The 21,478-nt window shown below is 46.6% G+C and overlaps 1 protein-coding gene across 3 annotated transcripts in view; it reads right to left on the bottom strand.

Annotated features, from left to right (window-relative positions):
* Positions 1–5,292: 5,292 nt before the first annotated feature.
* SH3RF2 (SH3 domain containing ring finger 2) overlaps positions 5,293–21,478 on the bottom strand; it is a 108,753-nt gene continuing 92,567 nt past the window's right edge. Inside the window, exons 10-12 of one of the 3 annotated variants that reach the window (XR_002126332.1) lie at positions 18,935–19,243; positions 16,689–16,915; positions 5,293–5,439 (exon numbers count right to left, since the gene is read on the bottom strand). Coding sequence is in view for 2 of the 3 variants with exons in the window: in XM_019663429.1 (XP_019518974.1) it covers positions 18,968–19,243 (276 nt within the window). In the remaining variant the exon portion in view is untranslated. Of the gene's footprint in view, positions 5,440–16,688; positions 16,916–17,606; positions 19,244–21,478 lie in introns of those variants that run through there. The other 2 variants (XM_019663429.1, XM_019663420.1) reach the window with 2 other exon arrangements.

Raw genomic sequence — 21,478 nt, 5'->3', positions numbered from 1 at the left:
CCCCCCGCCTCCACTGTCTTTATTGTTCTTTCTTTACATGTCCTCCGATGAAGCCTCTGTTGTTTGTCTGGGTTTCCTGTGCCAGCCCAGCCATGCCAGGCAGATTCTAGAGGCAAATTCTGTGCCCCCACCCCCCTGCTTGGAGTTGGGCTGCATTTCCCACCATTTTCCTACTGCCAGCCTTTCATGAGGGACGTCCAGGAAGCTGGAAGAATTGTGGCATGGCTTTCTTAGGCTAAGTAAGCCACTTTTCCCAAAGTACCAGTGATGGGATAGGAGATGGTTAATTTTAGTTAGCACCTGGACAGGGAACAAAATGTCACCAAAACACAGAAGCACTGTCAGTCCCTTCTGACTCCTTCAGTCCTGACTGCATCAAGGAGAAAGTGTCAGGTTACTGGTAACCTTGAAAGCCTCTCTAGCACTTGCAAATCTTCAGCCCAGAAGCCTCAGGTAAGCAACTGTTATGGGTTGAGTTGAATTGTGTCTTCTCCCCCCAGCTCCCAAAAGATATGTTGAAATCCTAACTCCTGGTTCCTGTGAATGTAACCTTATTTGGAAACAGGCTTTTGTGGATATAATTAAGATGAGGTCGTTAGGATGGGCCCTAAGCCAATATGACTGCTGTCCTTACAAGAAAAGAGATGTAGAGACACACAGAAGGAAGACAGCCCTGTGACTCTGGAAGCAGAAATTGGAGTGATGCTGCCACTAGTCAATGGATGCCTGGGGCTACCGGCACCTGGAGGAGGCAAGGGACATTTTGGAGGGAGCATAGCCCTGTCAACATCTTAACTTTGGACCTCTAGCCTCCAGAATCATGAGAGAGTACTTCTGTTGCTTTAAGCCTCCCAGTTTGTGGTACTTTGTTGTAGCAGCCCTACGAAGCTGCTGCACCAATCCTCTACCGTGTGAATAGAATACTTTCGTTTTTGTTTTCACAGAACAGTGTGAGGAGGCTGCGGGGTGAAGCCTGAAATGCATCCTTCATTTACTAGTTGTGTAACTCTGGGCAAATTTGCAAATCTCTCTGTGCCTCAGTCTCCTCGCTTGTAAAATGACAGTTCCGACCTCCCAGGGCTGTGAGGATGCTAATGAGTCAGGACACTTGGTACAGCGCCTGGGCAGCAGCAAGGAAGGACTCAGGACGCATGAGCTATTATTACTATCCTACCTTATATTCATAGCACGTCATACTGGTTTTCCATTTACAGTTGAGATATGAAGGTTTCAATTAAATTTTAGATTAAAATGGAGTCAATTAAAACAAGAATAGTAAATAATAATCCAGTTGGGTGGTAGACGCGGCAAGCCTTGTGAAGTAGGTAAAACACTAATTTTATTGAGTACCTGTATGTGCCAGGCGCTGTTCAAAGTACTCTACATGCTTTAAGACACTTAATCCTTAACATTCCTCAGGTAGGTGCTACTCATATCTCCATTTTCCAGAAAAGAAACCTGTGCCACAGAGAGGTTAAGTAACTTGCCCAAGGCCACACAGCTGATGAGCAACAGGTAGCCAGCAGAGCAGGCTTCTGGCCAAGAGGCCTCTTGGGCCCTCGTGGTTGTACAAACTGGTGCTTGCTCTGTGGAGGTGAACTCGGCCTGGCGAGCGTTGAGAGGCAGTAGCGCTCACCCCTGCCCCCAGCCATCCCCACTAAGCAATTCCTGTCTGACAGTCAAGCGATTCTTCTGCTCCCAGCCCTCCCTTTTGAATGTCCAGAGCAGCTGCCAGGAACCAAAGCCCTTTGGGAAAGTTAAATACTCAGTGTTGATGTTTAATCTATGATGAAGTATTCCCCTCTCCAAGTCAGCTACTGAAAAAAACCAGGCCTCAGGGACAACTCTATTAAGTGAAAATAAAGCTGTTTTATTGTTTCATGCTAAAACCCATATCAGGCTTCACAAGCTTACAGCTGGGAACAATATGCGTTTTTGGCAAAAGAGGCTTGGGTAATCTCTCCACTTTCACACGACTAACCCCGCCCTGTGTGGCGAGCAGATGGTATTTCATGCATGGGTTTCTGGCCCACTTTTCTAGGCTGATGGAAGAGATGTGAGTGGACCTCTCCAGCAATGGAGCCCCCCCCCCCTTTTTTTTCCTTTTCCTTCGTCTGATCAGCCTGGGTGGTAAGGAGCAAGCTTAATACTTCATGAAAACCACAAATCCAAACAAGTAAAACTCTGGGCTCTAAAAGCATTGAGTCTATCACCAAATCACAGAACATAAAATGGAGAATTGATATGTAGATAGTTCTTTGAAAACTGAGGCTGGAGAGTGGTCCTGAAGCAAGGTGGTTTCGGGCCAGAACTCCTGGTTTCTTCTAGAACGTGTCACGTTCAAGAGAAAAAGGACTTAACAAAAACATGTGACTCCTTCCCAGGAGAAAAGTTATCCAATACCAAATATTTCAGTGAGAGGCAACACCTCTGATAGTAAACTCCCCATTTGCTCAGACTTAAAACAAGCTGTCAGTAGCACAACTCTGAGAGTTAACCCAATGGTGAAGGTAAGTTCTGTGTGTTTTTCTTCTCACTGGAAATTTCCTTTCGGTTTTCCAAGATGCAAAGAGTAGAAGTGAGCTCTGATGACCCCATGTGGGTAGACAACACCAACCACATGCAACAGACATTGCAAAGTAATCCATATAAACGATAAGTTACAAAACCAGAAAACAAACAAGGCCCCACCAAACCTCTTGGCTTTACAATGGAATATTCTAAGGGCAAAGCTGCCAGCCCTGGAACGCTACTTCTTGGAACAAAGATGTGAAAACTTTGGAAGTCCTTAAGTGTCCACTGCCCTATAAAATATAATTTTTATATGCTTACATGTTTTATATATCTAAGGTTCATGTATACAATAACCCATAATGACTAACATTATACCCTTTTTATAAACATTATTCACATACATGTGATCTCATAAAGATTCTCTTCTGGTCTGTTAAAAACACTGCACTTAAAAAAAGCAAGCAGAGACACAAGAGTCTATAGCTTTTCTGCTTGTATTTCCGTGGAAAAGGAACTTGTTCTCCCCTTCCGTTTTTTTCTTTTCTCTTTTTCCCCCCTAAACAACACCCTCTTCCCCTGACCCAACAGGTAAATAATAAGAAGCAGTTTCACCCAGTTTCTGAGTTTCACCCAGAAGATGAAACTCAGACTTCATGGTTAGCAAGCTATTCCAGGGTAAATTTCTGGGCTGCCCTCATTCTCATCATTCAAACTCATCCTTTTTGCTCCCTTCCCCCCCCTCCCCGCCCCCCACCTTTTGACCCATGACAATTGGGAATCTATATCCTGGAACTGACAGCTCAGAGATGAAAACTTTAGGAAGTGGGGGAGCTTTCCTTAAGCTTCTGGGTTTGGCTCGGAACAAATCCGATTCTTCATTTGGTGTTTTAAGAAAGTATTTGGCTCGTTAGTTAGGCAGGTTCAAAGGAAAAAGCTAACTGTCCATGAAACCCTCTAACTACTATAAAGTTCCCAGAGACTTAAAAAACAGCAAGTGAAAAATTAGGAGTGGTGGTTTCCTGTTGCTCTAAATGTGAGACGGGGAAGCCAAGGTGAGAAGGAAATCTGAGTGAGAGGGCCTTGGAGACAAGGCTGTAATGACTGATGTGGTCTAATGGTTACCGGGGATCAAAAGTTATGTTGTGTCTCCCCGCAACACCACCACCCCAGTTTACACACTGTGCTGTTGGGTGGGCAGCTTGCCTACACTTAACCTTACCCTTCGCCATGCATAAAGGCAAAAATCTTTCCAACCCTGACAGTCTACGCCATTACCCTGGACGGTGAAGTCATGGAAACCTATTCATAGGTGGGCTGTCAGGCCCCATGGGAGGAATGAGTAGATTCCAGAATTGGAAAGCGGCACCTCTACATTCATTGCTGCTGAGGCTAAAGAGGAGCCGGCCAAGCCTGAATCCATCCCAGAGGAAATGGAACCAACATTTAGTCCTAGTCGTTCCGACAAAAGGGATGACTGACAGTTGGCAGCACGGTCATTGACCACATGTGAGAAGATGTCACCAGTGAATTCGCTCACCATCCCTCTTGCTTCCTCACTCACCATTTGGCAGATAAAGCCAATACTTGGAGGTTTTTTTCGTTGCTTGTTATCACGCTCCCCTAAGGTTAAGCAAGACAAGGGTGTGGTTAAGAAGTCCAAGTTATTCAACCCATGACGAGACGGGCACCGTCAGTTTGAGACCTGCATGGGACAGCTTCATATAGGAGAAAACGCTTCTGTAACCACAAGATGCAATCCTTACTCTGCTCACGGTTTGGCTGACGTTTGCTCCTGCTTACAAGCAGGCCTGGGTGAAGGACTGAGGATGCGTTAGTGCGAAAGTAGGATCCCAAACGGTAAAACACCTGACACATCCGCAGGCCGCTACATTCTTGTCGCTGGTAATCAGGGCAGCATGTGCTTTTAAACATGAGATACTTATTGATGTCTTAAGATAAAGGAGAAGGTGAAAACGTATGGCTTGACGAGCCTCTGGGTGTTTGTGAATTGCATTTATCTGTAGAACGCCTCTCTCTGGTTAGCACAGATAATTTAAAATCTGTATTTTCAATTAGAATTTTTTTAAACCAGGGGTAGACTATCTTCTAATGACTTCTCCTTGAAGACGACTTATTTCTGAACAAAAAAAGAATGCACGGCGGTCACTGATTTTCAGATCTTTAGACTTGAACTAGCCTCTCTGTAAGCATTGCCCTCTGTGGCATCTCATAACATCACGGATTTCTCTTCTCTGAGATTATGTACCAAGCCCTTATTTCCTAGATCGGGACGTTCTAATAGAAACCCTGTGGATCAGAAGGTATCAGGGGGGAAGGACAGATGGAATTGGAATGGCAAAGAATGAGGATGTGGCAGGGGGCTCCATCTGGAGGCGGGGGCGGGGGTGAAGGATAGGGTCATTGTGAGGAAGTGCTGGCCTCTCTGGCTTGAACACCCAAGAAGAGAAGAATATTATGCTCTCTCCTGCACTGCTCTAAATCTGAGCTGGAGAGACAGGCCAGTCTCAGAGCTGAAAGGCATTTGATGGCCAGCCTTTTCATTTGTCAGTTAGGTGCCAAGGTGTGAGAAATTGGCACAATAAAGTTTGGCTTTGACAACAGAACGGAGTGACAGGAGGGATGGGGGTCTGGCGTAACCTGTAACAGCACATGACGCATTTGCTTTTCTCCATCCTGGCGCACCGCCCATTGATACTGTGGGTGAAGACAGATTTGTTCTTTCTCCTATTACCCTTCTGACTTGGAGGCCAGCCTGTTGGTGTCCCTGTACCATCCCTGATGTCCAAGGAATATCATGTGGTCCACAAACTCTCCACTGAGCAGTTTCCATCCAATCAGATCCCTTGTTCTCGTCAGCATCCCAGTTGCTGCTAGCTGCTCCTGGGAAGATTACCAAGGCAGGGTCTGTGAAGGTGAAAAAGATTTCAGACTCTCTTGTGTGTGAATGCATCCTGGGAAGACTAGAGTTCTTTAAAATTCTTACATATGTATATACAAGAGAGAAAATCAAAACACAGTAAAAGGTTAATATCTAGGGAACCTAGCTCTGAGGTGTATAAAGACGTCTTTGTACACTTTTGGCAACATTTCTGTATGTCTGAAATTATTTCAAAAATAAAAAGTTAAAATCCACGAGTCCCCAGGGTTTCTCCGAGACCTCAAATATTCTATTTTGATTGCCAAACTCTGCCTGCGTCCCTGTCATCCCCACAGATGCAAACAACGCCCACCCCTCCCTGCCCGCACTTGGCCCCTGTCGACTTCCTGAGGCTGAGAATGGTCACAATGCAGCCAACGCCTCAGGCTGCCCCTTCGACCAGGTGGTGCAGGTGGTTTGAGTGGGTATCACAGGAGTCAGCTGCTGCCTGTGACTTTGCTGCTAGTGTTTGGCTCATGGCCCTTCTAAGTGCACAGAGAGTCCCAATGACCATGCTGAAGGGGGGTGGGGTGCGGGCAGGAGAGAGCTAAAAGGATGATGGGAAATTGGCCCAATAACATGCAGAAAGACTTGCCTTCTAAAAAACCCAGCCTCAGAGTTTGTCCGCAGGTAAGTTCCCAGGAAAACCGAGTAAAACAGGGAATGAGTAGGAAAGGGAGTTTTTCATCTTCTGCCCAATTTCTTTCATCTGAAGCCTGATTTCTTTTCTCACCAAGGACTCATGCTGATGTAACAGGCCACTTTTCTCTATGGGGCAGCTATAATGGTGATCACAGCCTCCTCCTTGGCGGGGTGGTGTGGGACAGTCAGATCTTTTTAGCAAAGTTTATAAGAAACACCAATTTGGGGAGCCTTACTGGAACCCTCACTCTCCAGAGGTAGACCTGTGATCTGTGGCTCCAGGGACAGGGTGTACTGAAGGAGCCCAAGCTTTCAAGCAGGCAGCCACATCTGGGCTGAAAACTGAGCTTCTCTGAGCTCTCAGAGCTTGCAAATGCCATGCAATCCTTCCTTATTTGCTGACGCGCTCCACCCAGCCCAACAGCAAGCAAGTCGCCAACCGGCTGCTTTACATTCAGCGGGAGAAGCAGCCATGCACACCAAGTCTGGGGTTCCCAGGATGCCTCCTGCGTCCCCCCACATCAGTAAGGCACACAGGGTTTGGAGCTAGGCTGTCTGCACTGTACACTATCAGACGTGGGCAGGAGTTTCATCCTGCTACTCGAGACTTTTAGCCCTTAAAAGGGAAGGCATCTGTGGTGGACACAGCCTGCTCCTGCCCCCTCTCCTCCCCTCCCCTCCCCTCGTCTCTCCCATTCACTCCCCTCCTTTGTGCCTAAGTTGGTGCCAGCGCTGATGCTGGGTATGTGCCTGTGGAGATAGGTCAGCCTGTTTGATAGTACAATGGGCCCAGAGACATCAGCTTTGATCTGCAGATCAGTCCTGGTGAGTCTGTGATCTGTGGTCTGTGTCAAAGGCTGGGAGCACGTCCCTCTGAGATCGAAGGCAAGGTTATTTGAGATGACTGCACCTGGTCCCCAAGAGAGTGGTGGTGGTATGCTTGCTCTTTTAACTACATTTATTGTGATGTAGCATTGCTGACAGCGAGCGTAGGGGCAGGGAAGTAATAAGGAAGTAACCGCCCAGGGAAGGCTGGCAGCCACATTAATCTGACCTTCCAGGTTGTGCTCAATGATGTAGAAAGAACTCACACTCTAAGATCGACTGACATTTTCATAGGCACACAGAAATCCCATCAGTGGAAGGTGGTGTGAATTTACCTGTGGCTGGCATCGTGCAGGGCTGGGCAGCCATGCTTATTAGTGCTGTGTCTACGGGCCGGCGGTTTTCAGATTTGGCAGGTAATAATTCTTTGTTTACTGAGCACTCAGAAGACAAGTCTATTTGAAGCAGAAAACCCTGATGTCTGCAGGAAAGCTTTGCATCCCATCTTAACCAAGGTGGCAAGCGGTTAGCAACGCAGCCAGATTGCCTGGGTTTATTCCCAAGCTCCAATTCCTAGCTGTGCAACCCTGTGGAAATTATTTAATCTCTCTAGGTCTTAGTTTCCTTATCTTGAAAGGGGGATAGTAATAGTATTTCCTTTTTATGGTTATAGTGAGATTTTCCCATCAGTCAACATAAGTAAAGCACATAGAACAGTGTGGGGCCCATAGCAGGGATCTACAACTGTTGGCCCAAAAGTATTATTAGACATTAAGAGGCCTCATGAAGGCTATTTATTGTGATCCTGCTTCTTGATTATCTCAAAGAATGGGAAACTCTACAGGTGGGTTATTAAACGGGCTCATTGTCACACTCATTATTAGTGTGTCCTTTGTCTTCAAAACTGAAGTCTCAGTTTCGAGTCAAGTTCTGGAAATCTTACATCCTAGTCTACAAAATGAGGATAATAATAGCTCAGTATTTATATGATGGCCTCTATTATTATTCCCATTACATAGATGAGAAAAGAGGTGAAGTGGCCTGCCCCGAGTCACGCAGTGAGTCACACTTGAAATACAACCCAGGTGTTCCAATTCTGTAGTCTGGGCTCTTAACTGCTGTGCTGGAGAAAGGCAGAGTGAAGGCAGGGGGGGTGGGGGAAGGAGGAGGAGGAAGAGAGGGAGAGAATCACAACTAATAATAAATATTTTCGGAATGAGTAAGTGGGTGTGGAAATTCAATAAATACATCCTAATGATAACAAAGGGTATGATATTTCATGTCTTGTCTATACAATTCCAAACAACCATTTTGACTGTTTACAAAAATGACAGATTGCTTTTTGCTGGCTGTGGAGCCGTTGTTTTCAAGAGCTGTGAGGGCCAGTCCCTTTGGAAGGTGAGTGCTCTAAATCCTACAGCTCTGGACGGCTAGTGCCTGAGCCATGTCCCTTGTTTTAGAGATGGGGAATGGGGCCGAGACGCGGAAGTAACTTGCCTCTCGGCTTGTGACATCTCCCATAAGTTCATCCTTCCTATGAAGGCCCTTCTTGGCAGGAAAAAGAGGATTCACCTATTCTCCCCTAGTTCATTCAACACATACTTATTGTCTGAAAAATGTCTGATGAATGAATGAATTTCCTCGACATGTTGGGCTTCTTCCTGTCTACCTTGCAACACTGTATGTCTGGTTCCTTCTTAGTCTTCAAATCTCAGTTCAGAGGTTACCTCCCTGGAGAAACCTTTCCCGGCCACCCTACCTAATGTAGCCTACACCCCTCGGCCATTCTCTGTCCCGTCACTTTGTTTCTTTCATAACATCTGTCACCTAGAAGTAGTTCTGCCTGTTGAATTGTTTACCATTTACTCCCCTGCACAAAGGCAGGGACCTTACTTGCATTGTTCACTGCTGAACCCCAAACCTGGCACACAGTAGATGCTCAATCAATATTTGTGTAATGAAAATGAATGAGGTGACATTGATTTCTACCCAGGAAGAAAACATTCTGTGACTTTAAATGGAGATGGTATGAGAGCTAGGACGTTGGCCTGGAGCCCCTTGGTCATAATGACATGTCCAGCGGGGGTTTGACTCATCAGCACATGCATTTTCTGAATTACAAAGTGTGCCAGGGACATTGAATTTCTGTTAATTGGCACCAAGGAGGAGGGGTTGTTATTGAAATCACCAGCCAGCTGGAAGCCGGTCTGTGTCAGACCTATTTGCAAATCAGAATAGACATTTCACAACTCCCCCCCCCCCACCTCAGGGGGACCCCAATGTGCTCCAATGTGCTCATGGGCACAGAGTTCAGGGTCAGAGTCAACCCTCAACCTTAAATCTTCACCAGATGAGGAGGTGAGGTGGGAGGGTCAACCAGAAAATAAAAGATGATGAGGGTTATGGCATAAGAAGCGTTTAAAAATAATTGCCATCCTGCCTCAACCCTGGTGTCATTTCCCAGCTTATCTGAAAGGTGAAGAGAGCAAAGAAGCTGAGATTTCAGAGCTGGCCCCGCTGTGACCTCAGACAAGTGATTGATCCTCTGAGCCTCCACTGTGTGATCTACCAATAGGGGACAAGAACACTTAACTCATGGGTTGCGCCGATTAAAGGAGAAAATGCATGTAAATAATAACAATAACTATAATAACATTACAGAGCATTTTTTATGAGCTGGGCACTGTGCTAATAACTCTGTGCACACGATCCCACTTAATCCCCACAAAAGTCCTCAAGGAAAGCGCGGTGAGTACCTGTATTTTAGAAGCAAGGGAACTAAAGGCTGGGGAGGTTAAATGACTTGCCCGAGGTGACACAAGGAGGAAAGGCAGAGCCTGGATTTGAATCCAATCTCTGGAGTCACTATGCTCTTGACTGCCCTGTAACTGGCCCACCTACAAGGGTTAGCTCCGTTATCTGCCACTTAGTACACAGCTAATGAAGGGCAGCTAACAAGGCTCTGTTCTGACACTTAGCATTTCTCTTGCTCACTGCGTTCAAGCCTCAGTCATGCCTGCAAACTCCTTCTCCAAGAGCTACCACTTCTAGGGTCCCTTCTGCACATGGCACCTGGGCTGTCCGCCTCCCTTCATCTTCCCAACACCCCATACGAAGTGCCGATTGTTGCTTCCCCTCTTCACATGAGGAAAGAAAGACTCAGAGAGGCTAGTTAACCGAGGCCAAGGTTGGACAGCCAAGAAGTGGAGGGGCCAGGACTTGAACTCAGGGACGTGTGGATCCAGAACTCAGATGCTTTCCTCACTACATAACACTTCTCCATGCTACCAGCTTCCAAAACCTATTTCTCTTCAGGGAAGCTCCCCGACAATGGAAACTTCCTCATTGCTTCCCTCTCTCACTTCCGCCTCCACTATAGAGCTTAGCTCTTTATTGTACTCTCTGTTTTTGAATTGTCTCTCCATTTCCACTTATTGGTAATAGTTACTATTTATCTTGTACCCAGTACCACGAGGAGAGGCATACATGCATGTTCTACACGCATGATCTCCTTCAATCCTGCTGAGAACCCTATGAGGTGGACATTATGATCCCCAGCTTACTGATGAGAAAGCAGGGTTAGGGGTGCTGTAACTTTTCCAAATTTCTTTAGTCACTTGCCAAAGGAACTATAACGAGTAAGTGACAAAACGGGGATATACAACCCAGGTGATTTGATTCCAGACCCACCACCTTAGCTATTATATTATATTGCTTCTCCATGTCTTGTAAGGTTCTAGTGGGTTGGGAATCCAGCTGGTGTAGCTACCCCCTACTCCTTGTTGACGGATATTTTAAAATCTAGTCCTTTGTTGGAGGTCTCCACAATGGAGGCCTAAGCCCTCAAATTTGCCAACATCTAAAAACAACTTAAGCTTAAAAAAGAATTTACCTCGTAAACAGAATGTGCAAATGGAATTTCTGGAAATGTGGTTTTGGTGTCTAAAATTAGCCTTCTCTTCTAAACAGTATCGCCCCTTCTCACTGCTCTGTCCCCTTGTCATGAAGCTGGTGCTATCGCTCTTGAGCTGTGACTGACATGTCCTCTTCATGCAAAGCAGCTCTCCAGCTCTCTCCTTGACAGAGATGTAAAACATCTCCCTACGGAAGTGGGGGTGGGGTAGGAATCTGGGTACAGCCCTTTGAAGGTGATATTTATTTGAATTTCTCTTTGGTCCTCCAGGTATTTTCGCTGCCTCCTTACATTTTGATTCGAGCTTGCTTTTGCTCATCTGTGAGGGTCTCCTGAATGAAAATAGCTCTCACCATCCTCTTGGATGGCCCAGGGAGTCCTTGTTTTCATGAGAAGGACATTAGGATGGCTCTGGCCTCCAGGACACATCAAACTCTACAGCAGTCAAACTCTGACAGTGCAAATGGCCTTCATCAAGACCGTCGGTCATGCTAGAACTTACTCTAGCAGCATTAACTGAGGATACACAAAATGGCCTTTGCAAATGCCTTTTGCCATTTTCCCTGGGTCTTGGCTGGCATCCGTTTAGTCCTACCAGGCTGCAGCTCTTGTCTATCCAGCAGTGACCCTATTTGCATAATTAGCTTGCATCTGTGGGTATGTATTTACCTCCCAAAGCAATTGCCTTTGAACTTTGGATAAATACCAGCACGGAATGCTGGAAAATGTCAGCTCTTGAGCCCTCTTGTTCCCACAGAGAAGATGAAAGTGGGGGTCATTTGGGAAATCATATCCCCCCTTCTTCTGCTCTGTATCATTTAGAGCGAGGACAGGCAAAACCAGAAATAAACTCGCAAAGAGGGAGCGATCTAGGGAATGCAAAATGCTCACTGTGCTTTGACGTCAATGACCCAGAACCAACATTATAAGCTTCGGGTCTTTTTCAGTTGGCTTGACTGTGTCTGGCCACCCTTGCTGCAGCAGTAGATATGCTTTTTGGATTTCTTTGTATAGAATACTCTGTTGCCTTCCTTCCCACCCATGCTTCTTGGATGACAAGACCCTTGTAGTTTTTCTCTGGAAGGGCTTGACCCCCTGAGTTAAACCATCCCCCCACTCCCATCTCCATCCTCATCCCCATGATCTCAGCAGTACATGCCCATGTGTCCATCCTTTCCAATATCAACCATGTCATGTGTTTAGGGTTGCTATTGAGGAAGAGGGACGTGGTGAGTTAAGATTAAGGTTTGGGCTTAGAGTCGTGGGTTCTAGTCCTTGCTCCCTTGGACAGGTCATTTGACCTGTGAGCCTTAATTCTAATCTCTACTTGGGATAATAGCAGTACCTCCCCATAGGGCTGGGTAGGATTTGATGGCATAATGCATGCAAAGTGCTTGGCACATAGTAGGTGCTCAGTAAATGGTGGCAATTATCGCTGGATGAAGGGTCAGAGATTTTTCTTTTCTTTTTTGTAGCCTCCCTCCCATCTCAAACTAATGATGTGAAACATTCTGAGCCTCAGTCTTTTGATCTTTAGTTTGGGGACAAAAATAGGTTTTCCTTGCATACTTCATAAGGTTCCTTATGAGAATTTGTCAGCAGCAGCAGTAGCAGGGTGTGTTTTAGTTTCAGATTCTGAGGAGCTGCTTCTGGTTTCTGCAGTCAACTATCCAGAGGTGCCAGGCAATGCCCAGAGGAGAGCTGGCTGAAAAGCCCTACGCTCAAACAATTCTGGCACAGCTACACCCATATTTTCCCTATTTAGGAGCAACAAGATCTCCCCAAATAGCTATATTTGGAAGGATTCGTGTAAAAATCCCTCAAAACTTAGAACTTCTCAAAACCAGACATGCTGGTGCATCAAAATTTCAACTCCCAGCAGTGGGTCCCAGTGACGGAAGCTGGAGGGGAGTTCCGATATTCAGGTGGGGTATCTAAGGCCTCAGGTTGCAATATTTGCTTTGACTAGTGTTTATTGTACTCTGTGCACCTGTGTAGGCTGCACTGAAGACCCCATATGGTACGTGTGTGGGACATGTATAAAGGAACAATAAGCATGGAGTTTAGGATAGCGGTTGACAAGGAATGGGGAGAGGGGAAGAAAGAATGAGACTAGGAGAAGCACACAGCAGGCTTCAATGGTATTATTATTATTTTTAAAAAAGCTAGGTGGGGGCCAGCTGAGTGGCTCAGTTGGTTAAGAGCGTGAGCTCTGAGCAACAGGGTCACCGGTTCGATTCCCACATGGGCCAGTGAGCTGTGCCTGAGCTGAGCTGCCAACAGATGGCAGGATGGCTCAGCTGGTGAGAGCACGTGCTCCTAACAACAAGGTTGCCAGTTTGACTCCTGCATGGGATGGTGGGCTACACCTACCCGCAACTAAGATTGAACACGGCACCTTGAGCTGAGCGGCTGTGAGCTGCTGATGGGCAGCTGGATGGCAGCTAGACTTGGAGCTGAGCTAGCTATGCCCTCCACAGCTAAGATTGAAGGACAACAACTTGGCTGTTCCCCTTCCTCAACTCCCCAACATTGCTCCCCTCTCCCAATTCCCCAATAAAATTTTAAAAAGTTAAAGAATAGAAAAAAAAAGCTAGGTGGTAGGTATATGGTGGTTGTTTTATGAAATATATATATATACACACACACACACACACATGCACGCGCACGCGCGCATGCACATGCATACACACATATATAAAAATAAAACAATACCCTACCTGTGACTCGGTGAGATGCAGGACACAATACGTGGCTCGCTGACTTCCATTTTCTCTTGAAAATTCAGAAGGGCTGTCCACACCAGGCCTACACTCCTGAGCAGCAGCAATCCAGGGGCAGCTGGGTCAGGGTCAAGGCTGCTTCAGTTAGATGGACGTGCACTCGTCTATTTGCCATGGCCCCGCCAGCCTGCCTCCCTCAGTCACGTGAGCTGCACCTGAATTGGGCATGTTTCCCTAGAGACCGTGTGCCGAATTTCATCTCTCAGAGTCATCAGAATCCTCTTGAAAGTGAGAGCTGGACCCTTAGATATCAGCTGATCCAGGGCACTCGGGTCTCACAAGCAGAGTGGGCCTCACCTGGGCCCTAGAGTGTCGTTCGGTAATTTTGAAATAGGAACTGAACACCTGTGTTTTCAACAAGCTCTCCGAGTGATTCTGATACACATAAAGTGTGAGGATTGAATCTGCCTTTCTCATGTTTTACAGCAGAGCTGACGACATTCAGCCGGAGTACTGAATGCCATACTGGCTGTTAATATATTGAAACGGGCCTATACTGATAGGCAAATAATGGATGCCCTGAGCTCCCCAAGGCCTCTCCCTACGCCTGCACCCCGGCCCTTTCTCCAGGTCCCTCCCCATCACTCTACCATCCAACAGCCAAGGGGCTAAGACCAGGTGCAGCTGAGACTTCCTGCAAAAAAGCCCTTCTTTAGTCTCAGTGGCTAATGCTTATGACATGCTGGTTGTTAAATATCTTGACTATTACCCTAATTGTACAGAATAAGGCCCAGAGAGGTCGCTGAGAGGCTGAGAGCACTGCTGTTAATCCCAGCAATCTTCCCAAAGTCCACCCTGGCCATTCTCCAGCCCTTGACCATCACCTGCATCACGTCCTTGGCTTAGGAAAGGAGCTGACTTGGAGGGTGGGCAGCTGCCTGCTCACCAGCCTGCCTTTTTCAGCTAATACTGTTGCAGGCATAAACAATGCCCTTCAGCTACCTAGCTCCTCTGGAATCAGTCTGGTGGGTATAAGAGTCATTGTTTCAATAAGATGAGCGGGTATCCATCCTCGTCCTCTCACCTTCCTCTGTCTACACAGGCCAGCCCCACAGCCTCCGGCCTCCCTTCCCAGAGAGCAGCTGTGGCAGACAGAATAGCAAAAGTCCTACCAACTCTGTCCAGCTGGGAGCAAGTGCTTAGCAAGCTGGGCGATCCTGGCCGGCAGCTGCTGCCACTGATGCTCCTCTTGTTCAGGGCTTGAGAGTCAAGACCCCAGTTCTCCCTTTGGCTAGGAGAAGGGAGTGTTAGCACTTCCAGCAACCTCTCATGTGGCCATGAAAGAATGACACTTGGGGAATGTGTTTGCCAGGCAGGACCAAACCAGAGGCGTTCATTCCAAAGATCCTTGCCGCAGGTTGGTGTCATTGAGAATAAACCTGGCAAGGACATTTTGCTTGAAATAGGGCAAGGTTAAATCACCAAGCCGTCTGTTTGCCAGGCCATAGTATTGTGTCTGAGACCAGAACAGGAACAAAATGTTCCCAGGAAGCCCTTCTGCTTACTGACCTACACGTTAACATAGGATGGGGTGTCAAAGATGACAGCAGAGGTGCTTCAAAGATAAGAGTGGTGGGGGTGTGGAGAGGCATTACAGATTCACCCACTGATTCATCCATTCATTCCACAACAGTTACCCTTCACCCGCTCTAGGCCAGGCTCTGTGAGAGGCAATGGGGAGACAGTGGTTAACAGGGTAGGTAAAAGGTGTCCCTGACAGGGCGTTGTTTCTGACTAATTTTTTCTGGATTTGGGCCTTCCTTTCATTTTTCTCTTTAAATTCAATAAACATCCATTTAACTGAAGCAGCCTTGACCCTGACCCAGCTGCCCCTGGATTGCTGCTGCTCAGGAGTGTAGGCCTGGTGTGGACAGCCCTTCTGAATTTTCAAGAGGAGATGGAAGTCAGCGAGCCACGTACTGTGGCCTGCATCTCACCGAGTCACAGGGCATCGTTTTAAACTCTTCTGGCTCCCAAAGCCCCGTCTACGGGATGGTGAAGGGTAGCGGAGGTGTAGCTGGTCCCACATAAGGAGGGAAGGAGACGAGCACTAAGTGAAGGTCTTGATGCTGCTTGAGGAGACCATTTCCTCAAGTGTGGCCCTCAGAGTCTGTCCTCAGCTGGTCACTTGTCAGATGTCCCCACTGCCCACCCCCAGCAGAACCTGCTCTTAGCAGCTTTCCTAGCTGAGGTGCCAGGGTCTGATCACAGGGCGCAGGGGCACCCTTCCCAGGGACGCTGAGTCTTAGCGACGGGGACGGAGCTCTCACAGGATGGATTATTTGGCTTCAGATGTGAGGGGCGAGGGTTCTACCTGGGGTCCCTGAATGTTCCACAAAGGAGTGGGTTTTTCTAAGTATAAGAGAACTTGGCTGGATTGCTACATTTAAACCCAGCTACCATCGCTTCTTCCCCTGCTCGGGACACCGTTTCTCCCACGCTTTTGTCTATCTGACTCACATTTGTCCTTCTGGACTCAGCTTAGCCTGTGCTCTGACCTCCACAATGAGGCTATGCTGGTCTCCTTTTAGCATCACAGCCCTGGACATGCCCTTAGTTTAGACTTTCTCATTTGGAATTTCAGGGGTCTGATTCTTTAAAAACATTTGTTTAGGCGTTCACTATGCGCCCGCCTGGTTTGTCACCTTATAATATTATCTCAGTTAATCCTCACAGTAGCCGATTGAGGTTGGCATAACTCTCCTTCCTATTTATGAAAACAAGGCTCAGAGTCACTTGCCCAATGTCACTAGCAAGTGGTCAAGGAGGACTTGAACCCAGCCTGTGTGCCACAGAGCCTGCGTTTGTGACCACTGCACTACGCCATCTCCTCACAGTCTGAATTCAGTGTCCTGACGTCAAGGGTGGTCTCTTGGTTCACACAGCGTAACCCCCCAAGCTGGGCTTTGAAGTGAGGTAGCTTGAACTTCGGGGTGTGGGCAGCTATCAAACTCGTTCTGCTACTATCTGTGGTTATTCGTCAAGCCTTGGTTTCCTCGACTTGATCATGGGGACAATTATACCTGCCTTGTAGGGTTATGGTGGAAATCACAGGAGGAAAAGATGTACCTACCATCCTGGCACACAGGAAATATCTGAAACTTAGTGGTGGAAGGAATGGTTGGAGGTGCCACTTGAGTTCAACTTTCACTGGGAAAAAACATCGCCCTGCCCATTTCAAATCCCCACAAGGCTCCACAGAGGTGGGATTTGGTTGGATGCTGGGCGTGGGTGGAGAGGCTGGATGGAGTGGGGGCGGCCAGGCTTTGGAGTTGCTCACAGTTCTTGGACAGGTCAACCCTATGGAGATAGTGGACAATGGGGAGAATATTCTGTTTCCTTTGAAAGGCATGGACTGTGTGTCTATTACACGCAAACCACCTGCTTGTCAGCCCCAGCAGTTAAAAGTTAACTGGACCTATTGCTACGGAGTTGGCTGCTCATGTCATCTACCTGCCACTCTGGGTGTAGAGCAGATTGCTAAACTCACTGCTAAACTTATCAAGGGTGCTTGTTGTGGGTAAAGACGAGTCATATGTACTCATATTTTGACAGATCATACCATGACTCCCTGTGCTTGTGACTTTCCGCCATTTCTCTATGTGGATTATTTAGCTCAACGAGGCGTGGACTTGGGCATGTTGATTTTGTGGAGCAGACCTGGGTCAATATCTCACAGAAACAGTAGAATGTGCTACCAAGTTCGCTCTAACAGCTGCAACGGTCTGACATATATACAGTATTCCTTGGCAGGATTATGGTTTTATTTTGTCGTATTAAGGTCCGGAAAAGTCTGTGGACAATCTATCTTGTCAAGGGCGTGAGTGGGTATGTAAAAGATGTTTGTTTTTAATCCCGGGATCTTGAAGAACTGGGAATTCTTCAAGAGGGAAAAGGTCTAATTAGATGTGCCTTTTTTTTTAATGGCATCCAGCCTTAGCAAACGGCATTTATGCATTAAAGTGCCCACATTGACGACATGCAATAAATATTAAATCATAACAATTCAGTTTAATGAGAATGAGTGGGTTGTCTTACAGCATTGCCTTAGCACTCTGGGATGCCCGCTCCCCCTTTTTTACAAGGCTTTGCCTGGCTGGTCCTGCTCGTGTCAGCCCCCTCTCGGTGGGGTCACCTAGATTTGCAGACTCTGTGCTTCTTTCTCCACCTGTCAGGAATGTCAAGGCCACTCTCCAAGCCTCCTGAATCTTCTTCCCTGATATTTCCCCCCATTCCTCTTTCTTTCTCACCCTCTCTCTTCACCTCCCCACTCTCTCTCTTGCGTGTTTCCTTAAACCTCCCTGTTCTCCTCCTCCTTTCCCAACCCTTTTCCTCTCTGACCTTCTTCGTCCAGTCCCTCTGAGAGCGGCTTTCCTCTAGGAAGTGCCCTCACCCCAGCCGTGGGCTGGCATCTTCTCACTGACATTGCTGCCTTATCCTGTGAAACAGCTAGACTGCCCCAAATGAGAAGAAATCAAAGTAAAGAATGTTGTAATGCAAACAGAATATATATCTAAACCCAAACCTCTTACAAAGTTATTTTTAAGCATGCTGTGTTTTCTTAGGGAAGTCAGACTACAGAGTCAGGGTGAATTGTCCATAATACCATATAGGACCCTATCCATAGCTATGTGCTTCCTGTCTATCTATTACGTAGGATTAACCTTGTAGGAAAATGGGTTGAAAAGCTTAAAGCATGATCATCTTTTGCTACTGGGTAGTCAGCTTTCTCTCTGACCTCCTTGTTTGGAGCAAACTCAGGAAGTTGACTCCCTTTGGTCTTAGAGGATTTCAGCATGTTCAAAGTATCCATCTCACACCCTTCCCAGAAATTCTCCCTCTGCCGCCAGTATTATGACTCTATGAAGAGGGGAAAAAAAAAAATGGTGGCTACTAGCAGCCAGTGTGCAGGACCCAACAGATGACAGCAGCTGTTCTAATGCTTGTTGAGAACATGGTGATGAGGTCAAAGAAGCAATGCCAGTGTTCCCACCATTGTGACACCCCTGCATGAAGCCCATTTTAGTATGCCATAGAAATTCTACACAGAACACAGGGGACAAGAGGCCACACATTCCAGGCTGGGGCACAGGGTGGGCAGGATGGCTCCCCCAATCCTTGGTCCGAGTAGTGGGCCTTGCTGCATCAGATCATTGTTTTGGAAGCCACCCAATCTATCCTCCCACCGAGTGCAGGAATCCCTGCTCCCACCTTTCCTTTCCTGGAGGTAAAATGGGCAGAACAAGGACCCAGACTCAAGTACCCAAAGAATGGCAGGACACCCTCAGTGGAGGCAGACTGTATTTAAATGCAATTCACCTCTTTGGGATCTAGGAAAAGCCACCCGTAGATTCATTTGCTGGGAAACACGGTCTGTGTGGCTGAGGCAGTGGACACTGGGGTCATGGTCTTGCCAAAAGTTGACTTCCTCCGGAGCTCTGTCTGTTGTCCGGAATGGCATCCGCTTCGGTGGGCGAATAGGATGGTCATCTCTGGGCCCAAGGGGGCTCCTTCAGGCTGGGATCCCTTAGGGGTGGCTGGCTGTTCAGGCTTTCCGGAGGTGGATTGGAAGGTGTTGTGTTTGGTGGGAGGAGGGCTGTAATTCTGAAATCTCACGGTTTTGACTTGCTGCAAGAGAAAGAAAGCAAAGAGACACTGGTGAGGTGGGACATGCGCAATTTTCCCCTGGGACTTGGTCCGTGTTGTTGCTCTATACTTGTCCTTGCTTGAAAGCCTCATTCACACGTTCATTCAGGAAATACTTGTGTCTACTATGAGTGTCTACAATGCAGCATGTGTTCTGTCAGGTGCTGGGAATCCAAGAGCGAACAAAACTACCTTGACAAAAAGACAATTATAACAAGCGTCATGATGGGGGAAGATAAGATGCTAGGGAAGGCAGAGGAGTATTGAACTGAAGCTGGAATGGGGCTAGGCTTCCTAGAGGCAGAGCTATTTAAATTGAGAACTGAAGGACGATTAGGAATTATCTAGAAGAAAAAGGGCAGGCAACCATCTACCTGAGAAAAGGGCCTGAGGCAACAGGGTATGATCTATTCTAGAAATTATAAGAAGTTCACCTTCCCTCCCTCCTCTCTACCTACCATTAAGGCCTATCTCAAGGCATATCACTTCCTTAAAGCCTCCCCCTGCTGACTCCATCTAGAGAGTTCTATAATGGCTTTATAAGTCCTCAGAGCAGAATTTGCAAACTGGACACCTGCTGGCTGAATTTAGTCGGTAGAATGTTTGGGAGTTTAAGTTGCTAATACATAAAATTTGGGAGTTTGCATATGAAAATCAGTATTCCACATGTCTCTTAAAAAAAAATCAAAGATCTGGCACCCTGGGCCTATGCCCCATATTGGCAACACCTGACTGGAACTGATTAGCCGTTCCCTGTTTAGACGGGAGGCACTGTCTCCTGTTTGCACAAGTCCCTCTCACTCCTTTAACTCCTCCGGCCTGTTATATATCTGCCTGATACCGATAGGTATTTGTTTTAGTCAAGCCCTATCTTAGGGCTTAGTAAAGTGTTTTGTGGTACTGCTTAGGAATGATTTCTCTTTTTTCTTTCCCCCATGAAATTTGACCCTAGTGTCTCCCACTGAGAATCCAAGTTTCTTCATACTTTTGATCTTCACCAGATCTAGCAGAGGTTTGGGCCCTTATTAAATGCTTACAGTTTGAGGGCTGTATCTAATAGTTTGGGGTAACAGGCAACAGAGGCCTGGAAAATTTTGAATTATTTGAAAATATAATTCAGAAAAAAATACTCCCAACATTTATCTCAGCCAACACATTTTTTTCCATATGCCTTTCTCTACAAGCTTATAGCTTAGCATTAAGAGCATGAGTTTTTGTATTTGTAATGTCTACTCTAGACATTAATGTGTGTCAACTGCATGCCTTTGGGTAACACGTTCTTTAACTCCTTAAGCCTCCATTTCCTCATTTTAAAAGGAGAATAATAATAATAATAATAATAATAATAATAATAATACTGACTTCAGAGGGTGGTTGTCAGGATTAAATGAGAGAGAACGTGTGAAGTACTCAGCATAGTGCCTGCCAGGTCATTGGTATTCAGTAGGTGCTTAACAAAGAGAAGGAAACCACATCATCTTTCCATTGAAGGGGAAATGGATGGTGATGGTGATGGTGGTGGCAATGGTGATCGTGGTGATTGTGGCGAGGGTGATGCGATGTTCAATAAACTAAAAGATAATGAGCATCACCTAATTTCTTAATGTTACCTCCTCCATTCCACCATCTCTCCTGCTTCAAGGATATCATTGAGAACATAAGCCCTCTTTTACAAAAACTCTCATGTCTTCTAGTAGGAAAAGCCACGGCGTAGAAGTTAACAGACGTCACAATAGCAGTTAGTTGTGAGAGTCGTTGTAACTCAGTGTGACCTTCGTAAGTCCCTTGAATTCTCTGTGCCTTAGCTGCCTCTTCTATACCATGAACAATTAGAGATCAAGCCCTATGACCCGTCTTATCTCATTTAGTCTTCAATCCAGGCCTATGAGGTTGTTACTATTCTTACCCCCATGTTAAAGATTAGGCAAAAAAAGGCTCCAAAGTCACCAGCTAGCAAGCAGCAGAGCTGGAATTCAAATTAAGATTTGTCTGATGCCAAAGCAATGTTTTTTCCAAGCCACCTCCAGGCCTCGAAAGAAATTTGTATGAAATATGCAGAAAGCATGAAAGGAGACTCAGTAACACATCTGATGAGGGTGTGAGGATTCTTTTGAGGCTGTAATTTTGATTTCTTGTCCACTAAAGCCAAAAATTCAGGAGCTGGGACACTGGGCCATGTTAGGGGTCTAAAGAGTCATGCCCCCCTACGGTCCACCT

This window comes from Hipposideros armiger, unplaced genomic scaffold (assembly GCF_001890085.2).
Source record: "Hipposideros armiger isolate ML-2016 unplaced genomic scaffold, ASM189008v1 scaffold_11, whole genome shotgun sequence".
Taxonomy (NCBI): Eukaryota; Metazoa; Chordata; class Mammalia; order Chiroptera; family Hipposideridae; genus Hipposideros; species Hipposideros armiger.
This window is presented reverse-complemented; position numbering and strand designations above follow the sequence as displayed.